General features: G+C 52.5%; 4 protein-coding genes across 4 annotated transcripts; 3 read left to right on the top strand and 1 right to left on the bottom strand.

Moving 5' to 3' along the window:
* Positions 1-815: 815 nt before the first annotated feature.
* Positions 816-2,989, top strand: LEU4 (2-isopropylmalate synthase; the record flags this gene model as incomplete). The annotated part of the gene is made up of 4 exons (XM_046091716.1): positions 816-823; positions 899-1,043; positions 1,123-2,718; positions 2,789-2,989. 4 exons carry the CDS (start codon positions 816-818, stop codon positions 2,987-2,989), a joined length of 1,950 nt encoding a protein of 649 aa, XP_045947693.1.
* Positions 2,990-4,204: 1,215 nt separating this feature from the next.
* Positions 4,205-10,235, bottom strand: LDX57_009972 (putative AMP binding domain protein; the record flags this gene model as incomplete). Its single annotated transcript, XM_046091715.1, has 6 exons — positions 4,205-5,159; positions 5,222-5,825; positions 5,884-6,093; positions 6,151-9,914; positions 10,068-10,090; positions 10,176-10,235. 6 exons carry the CDS (start codon positions 10,233-10,235, stop codon positions 4,205-4,207), a joined length of 5,616 nt encoding a protein of 1,871 aa, XP_045947692.1.
* A 689-nt stretch (positions 10,236-10,924) lies between these two features.
* Positions 10,925-12,656, top strand: RPS5 (40S ribosomal protein uS7). The gene is made up of 3 exons (XM_046091714.1): positions 10,925-11,327; positions 11,536-11,719; positions 11,807-12,656. Exons 1-3 carry the CDS (start codon positions 11,182-11,184, stop codon positions 12,122-12,124), a joined length of 648 nt encoding a protein of 215 aa, XP_045947691.1. The 5' UTR covers positions 10,925-11,181; the 3' UTR covers positions 12,125-12,656.
* Positions 12,657-13,090: 434 nt separating this feature from the next.
* SDA1 (SDA1 family protein) lies at positions 13,091-15,265 on the top strand (the record flags this gene model as incomplete). Its single annotated transcript, XM_046091713.1, has 2 exons — positions 13,091-13,317; positions 13,381-15,265. 2 exons carry the CDS (start codon positions 13,091-13,093, stop codon positions 15,263-15,265), a joined length of 2,112 nt encoding a protein of 703 aa, XP_045947690.1.
* Positions 15,266-15,424: the final 159 nt, after the last annotated feature.

The raw sequence follows: 15,424 nt of genomic DNA, 5'->3' as shown, positions 1-15,424 counted from the left end.
CTCTGAGGAAGTAGGGAAGCATGTTCTGAGATAGAATCTAGGTTCAGCTCAGGGGCCTTGTTTAAAGCACCCGAAACAAAGAAATATTGACAAACCAAGCACAGTTGGCTCTAATTTACTTGAAAAGTCAAACAAAGAGTGGTCAGATGGCATGGTTATGAATCTATCTCTAGATTGTCTTGCTTGGATTCTGTGGCTGGTTCTCGATCAGGACGACTAAACACCATGAATGAGTAGAACTGCTGCAAGATACCTTGTCCGAAGGTCTTCTTCCCAGGGCGCACGCGGTCGAGGTACCTGGACCGGAAGTCACTCGCATAGGCGCGGCTACCGTCGGGGCGGCGTGGCCAACGCTGCGGGCCTGAGGCAGGCCCGGGGGTCCGGTGTCGGAGGGACTGACATGACGTTATGCGAGCAAATGCGACGAGTTGCAGGGGAAGAGGCTGCACAGTCATGGACTTTGGGGGACTATGACAGCTGCGTAATTGGGCGGATATGACTGGCGCCACCACGACGGTAAGGAAGCAGTCCCTAAATCAAGATAGTCTCAAGGGGTTTAAAATGGAAGGAGAGCGTCGAGATCGTCAAAGGGCGTGACCGGGCGGCGGGACCAAATCAAGAGGCGTCACATGTTCCGCTGTCGGCCGCTGAGAAAAACGTAAACTTCTACCAATTGACTCATTCCCATTCGTTCGTCCCTCTTAAATACTGTCGTCTTCCATTCTTCATTTTTTTTCTCCCTCGTCTATCTCTTCTCCTCATCATTTCGCGTCTCCCTCTGTTTCTCTGCGGTTTCTCCCCCCGCCATCGCCATCATGCCCATGTACGCTTCCGTCTCCGTCACCGCCCCTCCCCCTCCTTGGTGCCCCACTAACCCGTTGGTGATGCTGTCATGAAGGCTCAAAGATCCCTCCAAGAAGTACAAGCCGTTTAAACCGCTTCGTCTTCCTAACCGCCAATGGCCCGATCAGACCATTGACCAGGCCCCTCGGTGGCTGGCCACCGATCTCCGAGATGGTAACCAGAGTCTGCCCGATCCCATGGTATGTGTTCCCTGTCTCTTGAAGTACTCTTGTTGGAGTTCTCGAAGGTCTTGTTGCTAATCACCCTGTCTGTTTTCAGGACGGCGAACAAAAATTCCGTTTCTTCAAGATGCTGGTAGATATCGGGTACAAGGAAATCGAAGTGTCGTTCCCGTCGGCCTCGCAGACGGATTTCGACTTCACCCGCCGCCTGGTCGAGACCCCCGGCGTCACCCCCGACGATGTCTGGCTTCAGGTGCTGGCCCCCTGTCGCGAGGACCTCATCCGCCGCACCGTCGACTCCCTCAAGGGCGCCAAGAAGGCCATCCTGCACATCTACCTGGCCACCAGCCCGTGTTTCCGTCGCATCGTCTTCAACATGGACAAGCAGCAGAGTCTGGAAATGGCTGTCCGCTGCACGAAATATGCTCGTTCCATCACCAAGGACGACCCCACGAATTCCGGCACCCAGTGGCACCTTGAGTTCTCCCCCGAGACCTTCTCCGACACTGAGCCGGAGTTCGCGGCGCAAGTCTGCGAGGCCGTCAAGGCCGCCTGGGAGCCCACTAAGGAGGACCCCATCATCTTCAACCTGCCCGCCACGGTCGAAATGGCCACCCCCAACGTCTTCGCCGACCAGGTCGAGTACTTCTGCCGAAATGTCTCAGAGCGAGAGAAGTACGTTGTGTCGGTACACCCCCACAATGACCGCGGCTGTGCCGTCGCCGCGGCCGAACTGGCTCAGATGGCTGGTGCGCAGCGTGTCGAAGGTACCCTGTTTGGGAATGGCGAAAGAACCGGTAACGTGGATCTGGTGACCCTGGCGCTGAACCTCTACACCCAGGGTGTCACGCCCAAGGTGGACTTCTCGGACATCAATGCCGTCATCAAGGTGGTGGAAGAGAGTAACAAGATCCCCGTCAACGAGCGGTGGCCATACGGCGGCCAGCTGGTCGTTTGCGCCTTCAGTGGCAGTCACCAGGACGCCATCAAGAAGGGATTCAAGCTGCGAGAGGAGGCCAATGCTACGGACGACAACGAATGGGAGATCCCCTACCTGCCCCTGGATCCGCAGGACATCGGACGAAACTACGAGGCCGTCATCCGTGTCAACTCCCAGAGCGGAAAGGGCGGTGCCGCCTGGGTCATTCTGCGCAGTCTGGAGCTGGATCTCCCGCGCGCCCTCCAGGTCGAGTTCAGCAAGGTCGTTCAGCGCCGTACGGAAGAAGTCAGCCGCGAGCTGCGCGCCAGCGAAATCACCAGCCTCTTCGAAGAGGCCTACCACCTCAAATCCAACCCCCGCTTCAACCTGGTCGACTACAACATCAGCACGGATCGCTCCACCTCCCCCGCCCCCCCGGAGCCCGGAAAGGCCCTCAACACCAAGAACCTCAAGCGTCGTTTCACCGGTATCATCGAAATCGACGGCATCCAGCACGCCATCACTGGTGTTGGACCCGGTGCCATCTCCTCTCTGGCCCAAGCCCTGTCGAGCCTGGGCATCGATCTCGACGTTGTCGACTACAAGGAGCACTCGATTGGCGGCGATGCCTCGTCCGGTCGTGGTCGTGATGTGAAGGCCGCCACGTACATTCAATGTACCGCGGCCGGCAGCAAGGAACAAGTCTGGGGTGTCGGTATCCACCAGGATGTGGTCCAGGCCAGTTTGATCGCTCTCCTGAGTGCTGCTAGCTCGGTAAGTCCGCAATCAATCCATCATTCCCCAAATGCAACACATGTCTAACAATCCACCTTCCTCTCCACAGTTCCTCACCAGCCGCGCCGGTTCCCCGGCCCCCTTCCGTCCTCATCGCTCCAGCACCCTCACCGCTGATGACATCCAAGCCCTGAACAACCTGCACGGCGCCAGCGAGGCCGCGGTCTTGGCCGCCAAGTCGGCCGTGAACAGCAACTCCACACCCAAAGTTGATCTGGAGGCTCTGACGAAACAAGCCGATAGCGTGTAATATGACAGACGGACGATGGGTGATATATAAAAGTGGAACGTTTGAACGATGAAATAACCTTCAAAAAAGAGAAAGAGAAACATTACAATTTTTAATATTCTTGACATTATTTATTCATTTCATGATATCGCAATGGGATTTTTTTCTTACGTGGGAGTAACTACCTACCTACCTACCTACCTATCGGACTTCGTATTTGCATTCAAAAAATAGAAGAGACAAACTCAATGCCAAAATAATAATACATATATAAGTTTGCATATATGAAATGATCAAGAAAAGAACTTGTCCGGTTTCTATTCATGAATAATCATGAAAGATTTTCGTTTCTTTGTGTTTCCTGGGCTATATATAGTCCTACGGCTGGAGTCCAAGTAAATCAGCGAGAAATGAACTCACATCACTAGCCAATTATCGAAAATGGAGGTAGAGATTTCAATTCTAGGTACGGAGGGTCATCAGTATGCATGTATATCATCACTTTCCAGGCAGAGGGACAAGCAAGGATCTGATCCCATATATCCCAGCCTGTCCCAATCTATCCATCTCCTTCTTTCTTTCTTTCTTTCTTTCTTGCTTTCTTCCTGTCTAACCCCCTCCTCCAACCCACCCCCTTCCCCCTGTCGGGATCCTCTAACCCAAAAAAGCTAAGTATATATCTGCACGACACCAACTAATCTGAAAGAAGAGGCAGAAGAACCAACTCCAAGCAGGCAAGCAAGGATGAGAAATCTCAAAGCATGCAAAAGAGCCTAATAACCAGACGAAGAAATGACTTTGAAAATTTTGTAATTACATGCAATGCGTATTGAGATATGGAAAGGGGGGCGGGGTATGGTATGTATGTACAGAACATAGCATGTCATTTCAAATCATGGGATATGGTCGAGCTTGATATGGAATGGGATAAACAAAAGGGGATCAGATAATGTGAAGGGAGTAGAACGACGAGCACTTGCGGGTGGGAAGCGGAGAAAATGCAAATAGGGAAATCAAAATGGAACAAGATGCCAGGGGTAAAAAACAAGAAGATATAATAGGCTATGCCAGAAACCAAAAACGGAATGAAAAGAAAAAAAAAAAAAAGGCTCTAAACACAGATGACGGGCAAATATAGTGCAGACAGGTACCAGGACCAAATCATGTCCACTCACTCACCGGACTGGATGGGGTAAGTAAGTGGTCGAAAGTACGGTAGCTGCTCGCTTGCTGTCTCTAGTACCCGTAATGGCCATCGTCGTACTGCCTTCTCGACATTTCGTTGCCACCGAATGCCTGGTTGGATCCGCCTTGGCCGTGTGCGTTGTCCGCACCTAATGCTGACTGGTACATCAAAGCTTCCTGGGCCCAATCGCCTTGACCATCGTCTAGCAACTCAGTCTGTTCGTAGGAGAACGGGCGCGGCTTGGGGGGACCGCTATACTGACGTTGACTAGATTGTGAAGCATGTCCTGTTGCGGGCCGATAAGGCAGAGATTCGTTCACAGGAGCCGGACCTGCTGTCTGAGTCAGAGGGGCCGTGGCAGCTGACGTGGCGAAATCGCCAAAGTCGAAGCCAAAGTCCGGATTTCCAATGGACTGGGGAGGATCCGTTGGAGCCGGGATGTTTCCACTGGTGGAAGAGGTAGCCGGGCGCATGGGCTCCGTGATCTGAGGAACCGAAGAAATCATTTCTGGGATGGTAGACGGGCTATTAAGGGTAGACCCATCACCAAGTCCTTGCACCACCGGGTAAGGATCCCCTGATGCCTCAGGATGTTCCATTAGGGCTGGCGCCGGGGATCGGGGGACAGCGGGCGCGTCGCTTTCCGGAACAACGGTGGATCGTCGCATGCTGTTACCCATCACACTACTGGGTTTGGAGCTTCTGCTAACGCGATGTTGTGGAGCCTCTGCGAACGGAAGCTCAGACCCTTCCATATCGCGAATGCTAAATTGGGCAATAGTCCGGAGCTTCCGAGTAATCCAGGATGCTAGCACTTTACCGCGCTGTTTCTCACCGAGACGAGACCGAGGGAAGTCTCCGTGGGGGACGAAAGCGACGATGTCGGCGACGACTTGATGCTCGTTGAGGACGGAATTAACAATCACAGGGACGAGAGATGCCAGGTAGGCCTTTCTCGTGACCTCCACAACCACAACGATCAGGCCGCCGGCCTGGAAGACGGCACTATGGGGGCACAGGGTTAGCAACTATACCCCAAATCAGATCGATTACGCATGGCAACTTACCATCCACCGGCCACAATGTTACGGTGGCATCTTTCAACAGACATCTCAATATCCATGGGGAAATGGTTAAGTCCGTTGACCTCAAAGGTTTCTCCAATTCCGCCGAGAACAAATAGAACCTGCATCTCAACGGGCTGGCCGCCGGGTCCAATGGGCCTAGTGACGGTGTGGAGGAATCCCAAATCACCAGTCCGTACATAGGCAACATTAGGATCCCCATCAACGATCCGACCATTGAATCGTTCCTGGTCGAACTCCTGCTTGGATCCGTAGAAGGACTTGGCGCAGGCATCTGACTGGACCCAAATCTCTCCATACTCACCCACATGAGACAAGGTGCAAGTTTCCGGGTTCACAATCGCGATCTGGGTGTTGACTGGGACCATTCCCGAGTCTTGTACGACGAGCGCGGTAGGATCAGTATCTGGATCCACCGGGTAGATAAGACCACGTCGCAAGGATCGAAGATCAAGCCAGAGCTCAACTGGCTCAATGCACATGTAGGACCGGGTGGCAACCATGGGGTTGAGAACATGGGAGTACACGATGTTGATCGCGGTACGATCCAAGCTAGCCGAGGCAAAATGCAGGCGAACCTTTTGATCTGTAAAGCATACCCATATTAGCCTGGTTGTTTCCAGAGCGAGATCCAGGAAACCTACAAATATCGACGCGGGGTCTGCCTTCCGCAGAGATCATCAAGTTCTTTAGTTCTTCTAGGCGGAATCCCTTTGCAGCCATTGCAGTCATGGCGTAGTCCAACATCTGACTGGTGGCGTAAGTGTCCTTGATTTTGTACCGAGAAAGCGTCACGAAAAGAGTCATGGGGTTTTGCGCGAAGTCAACGGGCGACACGAGGTATGTTGGTGCTCCTGGACACTTGTCAGAAAGGGAGAGACACTGATAAAGTCTCAAGACACTTCACTTACCGGCGTAAATTCCCATCAAACAGGTGTGAAGGAACCCAAGACCCAGAGTGCTACGCACACTACCAAGTACTGGTCTTGAACTGGTCATCTGACAAGTCTCCTTCTGCACTTTGCACATTCCCATGATCGTGTCGTGGCCGATGTGGACGGAGATTCTTCGCTGATCCGGTGTCCAGTACGTCCAGATCAAGGCAGGATAGTTGCTCTGCAGCCAGGTATCCTTCGCAGTATAGCCCATTTCACGACAGCCATGAGACTGCTTGGAGGGCTTCGAGGTATTGTAGATAGCCGGTACGCCGATTCGAAGGACCTGAGCCGACTGCTTGATATGCTGCGAAACAAGCTTCTGTCGCATGACGTGGTCCACATCGCTGTTGACAATGATTGCTTTAACATTGAAGTCATTGATGACATGGAGGAAGGCAGGAGCGTCCTCCGAGAGACGATTTTGGTCAATAGGAGCCAGAGGAATGACAACAACTCCAAGACAGAAGCAGGCATGAACAGCGTAGACGTAGTCCTCGGAATGGGTATACATTAAGACCAAATGGTCACCGGGGCGAACCTTGATCTTGTTCCGTAGATAGGTCGCAACGGCGGAGACCTTCATATCGAACTTCTTCCAAGTAATGCCCTTCCCTTCTTTTCCACGGCCGTCAATAGAGCAGTAAGCCAGCTCCTCCGCCTGCCGAGAAATACGCCACTGAAGAACGTCCACAATAGTTGAGAAGTTGTTCAGTGACGTCGACGTACGATCGTCCATAACAACATCCCGATAATCCACACCGGAGTACTGCTTCTCTTCCATGCCAAGCATCTCTTGCCGCGACATCAAGGCCAGTGGTGACCAGATACCTCCGACTGGGTCAACGCCAATGGGCAGATTCATGACTGACCTCTCAACACCAAATTTGACGTGAACACATGGAAGAGTACCGGCATCAAAGTCCTTGCGACAGAGCATATTGCCGATCTCTTGTCTTCCGTTCTTGGTAACGCGGGGGAGGGTATTGGGCGCAGTCAGTAGCACACAGTAGACTCGCAGGTGATGCTCTTGGTAAAGCACTTCCATGCACCTTTCTGCCAGAGACTCGAGGAGAACAGAGTCCAATTGTCGAGGGGGGCCACCTGAGGTTGTTGGTGCTGTTGATGCTGCATATGATTCTAGAACAACAATCGGAAGATGTTCTTCGTTGACAAAAACGTCGAACGCAGTGCAGTCGTGTATTTTGGGAACATTCTTGAGGACACTGACAATCATGTGCTGGACGAAGAAATAGCGATGTTCCACAATCTCCTGCCCATGCTCCACCCATTCTACCTTCTGGCGAAGACGGTCCTCATAGAGACCCAGCACAAACACCTTGCCCTCTATGACGCAGCCAAGAAGACCAGTTCGCAAGAACTCTGGCTCGACTAGGATAGGTGTGGGATTGCCATCTTCAAACTTGTACGGGCGTGCATGGAAGATGGCCTCGGTATGCTTGGGCAGCGCCCAGAAGCCTCCAGAGAGGGAGGGCGAGTCGACCCAAATTTCGCCGATGACATTTGGGGTGCACAACAGGCTGGTCTCAGGATCCACAACAGCAAGAGTTGCATCAGGAATAGGATAGCCGAACGAGCCAACACGAACAGCGTGTGGCATGGCTCCAGCAAATTTTCTGGCGTCTTCACCCATAGCCAAGACGACGACCTCGTTGCTTTTCAAAGATTCTTTGTCTAGCAGAACCTCTCCAAGTTCATTTTTCGACTGCTCCTTCGGGGCTGGGGCCGCTGAGCCTCCGCCCAGCAGACTGCTTCCAAACCCGCTGTTAGAAGCCTTCTCATATGACTTTTCCTCTTTCTTAGAATCCTCGCGGTCATCGGGGTCCATTTCATGGGTTAAAGGACAACCCATCCGTTCCTCGCCACCCAGCCAATCTCGGACACTGATCACCATACCGCCGTGCTCCGGCAGGCAGAGCATGGGAGCGACGATCTCCCGGGCTCTCGGGTTCCTCATCGGCCTGAGCCATCTATCTGCGAGAATTTCGTGGAACTCCGAGTCAACCGTAAGGGTGTCAATGAGGCAGAGCTTAACGCTTCCGAAGTTGGGTTCGGAGTTTTTCTTGTAATGCCGGGTAGCCATCGGATCCTGTTGGTAGTTGTAGGCAGTTATCTTCAATCCAGGATAGTCGGCAGCCATGAGCGTAGCTCTATATTTTGTAATGAGATGAGCATAAAGTCCAGGGGTTTCAACGGCCCGGTCCTCGAGCCAGACAGTTGTATGTCCACCGTAAACCGTCAGAAGTACGCCTAGAATCATACCAATACCTTGACGGGGATCCAGGTAACTGATGAGGGTTTCACCGCGCTGTCTTGAGCTGCTAGAGTTGGGCACGGTTGAAACCATCGCGCTCAAGCAAGCCATTTGATGCATAATGGTACGGTGGCTCATGACGACACCGCGCAAGTCGCCTGTGGGAGCCCGCGCAAATTCAATGTAGGCCAGATCTGGAACGACCAGAGGTGGCGTGTCATCCTTCTTCTTCGGATGGAAGCTCCCAAACTCATTGGTCTTCCACCATTCCACCCCTCTCGGCCAGTTGAGTTTCTGCGTGGTGATGTCTCTTTGGAAGTTCTTCAGGTTGTTCTCGGTGGTCAGTGCAAGATGCGCCTGCGTTGAAGTAAGAACCAAGTTAAGGCTCTGATAGTCTTCCAGGCTGTTGATTGGAACCGCCACAACTCCGGCGATGAAACAGCCCATAAGAGCAACGGCAAATTCTATGATTTCGGAGTCCCGGTATATAAGTGCCACACGGTCGCCGCGATACAGGTTGCTCTTGTCGCGAATAACCTGGGCCACCTTCTCGGCTCGGCTTGCAAGTTTTTCCCAGGTGATCGATGCAATTTCCTTGCCTTTCTGATCCAGAACCCAATAAGCCGCCTGCTTGGAATGGACCCGTGCGCGGTGTCGGAGAACGGTAGGTATATTGTCAAAGTTCGACATCGAAACATTCTTATCGTGCGGGTCCTGCACAGCAAAAGGGATGTCACGGGGCTCTAAGGGAAGCATGTGGTTGATCGTCGGGCCATCAGGCAGCTCAGATGCAGGGATCAGCGGCGGCGCCATGTTTGCAGTGGGCGAAAAAGCATCAGATTGGGAGTATCTGTGAAAACCACCACCACCATAGCTGTCCCTATAATCATCCTGCTGCTGCCCCGCGAAGTCGGAGAAGTATCCCTGCTGAGAATCGAGCATGGTCGACTGTCGCGTGACCCCGCCGGGTGTGGCGTCATAATCTTCGTAACCCTCATATCCTCCGGTTGGCTGGTCTATAGTTTCGTGGTGAGCAGCAGGGTTGAACGCATAATTCTGGCTCATGAGTGTCGCTGTCCGTGAGTCCTCCTGCATGCCAGGGGCCTGCGGTGGCTTGGGAAGGAAGAGGGAGTCGTAGGATCCAGACGATGGCATCCGGTCGAGACCTTGCAGGAACGCGCTATCTCTATCAACAGAAACCTGGGTATCTGCGCTGATCCTTCGGTCCCATCCGAGGCTTCCGCTGCTTTGTAGAGTGTCACGGTTGCCATGGAAGGAAGGGTGCGAAGCGTATTCGGGGTTTGCAGAATCAGCCGTTGGCGGTCGAACGTTCAGGATTGCCTGCGGAGCGTTGCTTGAACTTGTCATAGATGGAGAATGGCCTTCTGAGTTAGATGCATTGAAACCGAGGGCCATGTTCGGCCCAAAGAATTGGGAAAGGAGGATCGTGCGCCGCTTCTGGTAACTTTTATCAAGTCAGCACTCAAACCACTTCCGCGAGCGCAAGTATGCCACATGAAATGTGTTTCCCAGTGTTGAACAAGTAATGCAATCAACCATGATCCACAGCGCTCGAGCACAGGCCCAGTCTCCTGTATCTGTCTGGTCAAGGGCTTACCCTTTCTCCGTGATATCACCCTCCTACACAGATAGCAATAACTCGTTAGTTATATCACGCTCAAAGTTGCCGCACCGGATGATGAGCGCGTCGCTTCGGTGTCCATACCTCCAATTCCTTGTCCAGGTCCCGCAAAGCAGCCTGGACTTCGGGGTTGTCCTCGGCCATCTTCACAGAAGCGCAGGGGCGGGACTAATTGAGGGGTTCTTCGCTCAAATGCGCAGGAAACAAGGTAAAAGAGACGGGGAGATCCTCATCGCAGGACTGTTGAGGCCTCTGTCTAAGGGCACTTGACGAAAGGAAAGGATCCTTCGACTTGTGAGGCCGTTTGCGATGTCGTTGTCAGGGTGGTATTCGCAAGTTGTCTCTGTTTCTCCGCGCTTATTCAATCCCAAGCCACAACGTCACCTGCCGATGTGGCTAGGGTTGATCATCCCACAAACACCCGTGGAGCCAATCACGGGAGGCAGAAGGTTACACCGCCACACTTTCAGGGCGCTTCTCTTTGGTCACGGGGCAAAACGGATCGCCATTGACCTCGGCGGGTTGAAAACCTGAGGCGTCTTTCACTTTCGTGGCTGGCTCTCAGAGGGGCAGACAACACAATCTCAATGTATCTCTACTTTTGGGGACATAAGAGAAGATACAGTCTCCCCTACTTGGGTAGGTAATCAGCATCTACCGCATCGACTTACTGTGTCACTAATTTTATAGTGGCAGAATTACTCCATTGGAGATGCCTACGTGGCCACTCTCGAGGCAGCATACTCAAAGAACAATGTTGGCCGAGTGCAGACCCAATCCATGGAAGGGCCGATAGTATAGATTGAATGGAATCCGCGATGCTTCGACGGTGTCCAAGCGGGAGGGCGCTAACCTCTTCCTGGCCTAGTGCCTCCGGGGCGCCTAGCGCAGCGCTCACATGACCAGCGCCCGCTCATTGGGGAAACCTCTGCCCTAACTCCACCCACAACTAAGCGAGGCGCACCTGAATTTCCTTGAGTCCAACCGACACATTTCAGCTGACCGACTGCTATCGTCGACATCGCAGGTTCACCCAACGACACCGTCCGTCACCTTTTTACGAAGCCCTCCCTCGACAACAGGTGTCAATATGTCTGATCACGGGGAAGTCGAGGTCGAAAGCCCCGTTGCGGCTTTCCAGGTCCTGCCCAAGGATGTTCTCGCCGAGCAGGGTGCCGTCAAGCTCTTCAACAAGTGGAGCTACGAGGATGTTGAGATCAGGGATATCTCCTTGACGTAGGTGATCCTCAATCCCATGCGATTTTTTTCCAGGGCAGACCGCGAGAAGAGGAATTTTGGGCTATGGTTCGACCATCGGGTTGTTGAAATGGGAGGGAAATATTGGATGCGAATTGCGATGGAAAACCGCGAGCCCAACACGCGAAGACAACAACACCACGAATATTCAGGATGAGATTGGCTGACCAGGAATTCAACCACACAGCGACTACATCCAGATCCGCTCCCCTGTCTACCTTCCTCACACCGCCGGTCGCTATGCCGCCAAGCGTTTCCGCAAGGCTCAGTGCCCCATCATCGAGCGTCTGACCAACTCGCTCATGATGAACGGCCGCAACAACGGCAAGAAGCTCATGGCCGTCCGCATCGTCGCCCACGCTTTCGAGATCGTACGTACCCTCCCCGCGCCAGAATGATATGCATATCGCAGAAGCAAGAATCGAGCACAGGACGCTAACCAGATTTTGCCTTGATAGATCCACATCATGACCGACCAGAACCCTCTCCAGGTCGCCGTCGACGCCATCGTCAACTGCGGTCCCCGTGAAGACAGCACCCGTATTGGTTCCGCCGGTACCGTCCGTCGCCAGGCCGTTGATGTGTCTCCTCTCCGCCGTGTCAACCAGTCCATCGCTCTCTTGACCATCGGTGCCCGTGAGGCCGCTTTCCGTAACATCAAGAGCATTGCCGAGTGCTTGGCTGAGGAGCTGATCAACGCTGCCAAGGGTAGCTCCAACTCTTACGCCATCAAGAAGAAGGACGAGCTCGAGCGTGTTGCCAAGAGCAACCGGTAAAGGGGTAATTTTGGGCGTATTCTCCGTTTGGTTCTGGTTTTATGTGTGCTGGAGTGGACGGGGGGTTTATTAGGATTCAGTCGATTTGCATGCATCTGCGCGACTGTATATACCTGAAGACAGTCAACGGGAGGGAGCAACATCCAAAACAAAAAAAAGGAAAAATCGGACGGCTTTCTTCTACAGTAGTTGAGATGCGATCATGAAGACCTCAAGGCTTTTTTCATTAAAGTCGGCACCTTTAGGATTTTTTTTACATGAAAAAGATATCTTTTTGTTCTCTGAAAGTCTCGCCATCATTTTCAGTGACAGTAGGTATTGGGACCTGTTTTGCCGACTGGTCTGGCCGATCTCTTGATGCGATAAGAGACGAGGCAAGTAACGAATTCAAAATGACGAATACCTAATATTCATCCCAAGTGCAGTAGAAGAAAGAAAGTAAAGTAATTGCTATCATTCATATGACGGAAGTATATGCAGCCCAGACTCGTCGGTCCCTCAGCCGTGAGAACTCGATCGCTTATCGATAGGCAGCCCCCGTGATGAAGGAAAAAAAAAAAAAAATTCCCCGGCGGAGCCCAGCGATCACTCCGACCACAACATCCTTCCTCCATCCACCACACCTCTTGGGTTTTGTCCAGAACCCTTTCTGTCGCAATGGTGAAAAGAAAGTTGGGGGCCTTGGAAAAGGTCGAGGCTGACTTGTATGCACCTCTCAATCTCTCTGTGATGGGCGCCATTCTCGTCTCCGACGTGAAGTTTTCACTCGCCGCTAACACATTCATGTCTTCTTTTACAGGCCTAACCTCCAACATAAAATCCGTCGGGACCCAAAGTGAGTCTTTTTCGCCATACTTCGCTTTGTTAGTAAGAGAAAGATACTAATGTCCATTCGTTTGCGCCAGGTCTTATGTTGAAGATTTCCGCGCTCAACATTACCAATATGAGAGTCACCGGGAGATCTTCATGGCGGCGCCAGCATCTGCGGCCGACACGGGAATCATTTCGCTGCGAGAATTGATCGATTTCATCGCTCATGTCGCCGACTGCTACCCCGAAATCACCAAGGACTTCCCTCAAGAGCTCATCGACATCTTGTCGCAACATCATCAGGTGTTGGAACCTGAACTGCGCGAGAAGATTGTCGGAAGCCTGGTCCTTTTGAGGAAGAAGGATCTTCTTGACTCAGCGACGTAAGTCACTAGAATTTACAGATTCCTATGAATCGCCTGCTAATTGATGCTTCCTTTTCCCAGATTGCTACAAACGCTATTCCCAATTCTCATCTCGACACCTAGCAAAACGCTACGAGCATTGATCTTCCAAAAGATTCTGATGGACCTTCGCTCATCTAATTCCAAAACGATAAACCACAAGCTCAACCGCACCATGCAAACAGTCCTCTTTAACTTGGTGACTTCGGATCGAACCTCATCCAAGGGCTTGTGGGCCATTAAACTCACCCGTGAACTCTGGAAGCGCCAGATCTGGACCGACGCCAAGGCTGTTGAAGTTATGAAAGAGGCCAGTCTTTCTGAGAACGAAAAGGTCATCATTGGCGGTGTTCGCTTCTTCCTGGGCGGCGACAAAGAGCGCGAAGACATGGAAGATGAGAGCAGTGATGACGAAGCCGTTGATATCGGTCGGGTGAAACATCAGGTCGGAATCAACAAGAAGACGAGAAAACAGTCTCGCGCCGTGGAAAAGGCGAAAGCTACGGTGAAGAGAAAGGAGCGTAAGAAGAACCAGCCTCATCCTTTGAACTTCTCCGCCCTTCACCTTCTGCACGATCCTCAGGGCTACGCGGAGACCTTGTTTTCGAAACATCTGCAGAACACCAAAGCGAAACTGAATTTGGAGCAGAAACTCCAGGTGCTTCAGCTTGTTTCCCGGCTGGTTGGATTGCATAAACTACATATCATGCATCTTTACTCCTACTTCCAGAAATACCTTACCCCTCGGCAGCCGTCCGTCACATCGTTTTTGGCATCGCTTGCGCAGGCTTCGCACGACCTGATCCCCCCCGATGATCTTGAGCCTCTCGTCCAGAAGATTGCCAATGAATTCGTGTCTGAGGCGTCGGCATCGGAAGTGGCCACGGCTGGTCTCAACGCCATTCGAGAAATATGTGCGCGGCAGCCTTTGGCCATGAACGAGACGTTGCTGCAGGATCTCGTCATGTACAGGAAGAGTAAGGACAAGGGTGTCGTTATGGGAGCCCGTGGCTTGCTTAGTCTCTACCGGGATCTGAACCCTGAGATGCTGAAGAGACGTGACCGCGGAAAGGAGGCATCCATGGGTCTACGATCTGGAGAGAAGAAGGAGAAACGATTTGGAGAGCAGGAGACCGGCGGTATCGAAGGTATCGAGCTCCTGGAGAACTGGAAGGAGCAGGAGCGCAAGAAGCGACTGGCCGAGAAAGGCCTGCCTTCTGACGCGGAAGAGGATGAGGAGGAAGATGAAGAAGCAAACTGGGCAGCTTGGAATGTGGAGGACGATGAGGATAGTGACGATTCTGGGGAATGGATCAATGTGCAGAGCGATGCTGAAATTGAGCTGAGCGACTCTGAAGACGAGAAAGGCGGTCCTCCTTCCAAGAAGGCTAAGCAGGGCAACGAGTCTGGCGAGAAGACCAACTCTGACGCCGCGGAGAGCAAGCCGGAGCCATCCAAACCGAGTATCGCGACAACCCGTATTCTTACGCCAGCCGACTTGGCCAAACTTCAAGAGCTTCGCACCGAAGCGGCGGTCAATGACCTTGTGTCTGGTGGCAAGTCTCGTCGTGGGCAACAGTCGAACGGTACCCGTCATACAGACGACCCCTTGACCGCAGAGGAAATTGAAGGACTGAATGCCTTATCCGCCGGGAAACTCACCCGTGAAGAACGAATTGCTCATGCTAAGGAGGGCAAGACTGACCGAGCTGACCACAAGAGCGTGACGGCGAAGCGCAAGGAGCGCAAGGAATCCGAGGGCAAGAGTACTACGAACAAAGAAAAGGCGCGCAGGAAGAACTTCCTGATGACCTTGGGTAAAGCACGGAGCAAGGGCAAGAGAAGTCTGGTGGAAACACGTAATGTGTTGCGGGCTCATCAAGACCGACAGAAACGCGGTGGTCGGAGAGGAAACGCTGGTAATTAAGCAGGGTTGGTCGTATATAGCTATTTTAAAAGAATTTGTCTTATAGAGCGAAATATTCAATGGCAACTTCGAAAGGCTTTTCATACTCTCGATCTACTTGCGAAGATATATATAAATGTCACGGGTCCCCTATGGCAACCCTAGGCCCTAGGCGCGTCC

This window comes from Aspergillus melleus (genome assembly GCF_016097325.1).
Source record: "Aspergillus melleus strain CBS 546.65 chromosome Unknown contig6, whole genome shotgun sequence".
Lineage (NCBI taxonomy): Eukaryota > Fungi > Ascomycota > Eurotiomycetes > Eurotiales > Aspergillaceae > Aspergillus > Aspergillus melleus.
Note: the sequence above shows the minus strand (reverse complement) of the source record. Positions and strands in the feature narration are given on the sequence as shown.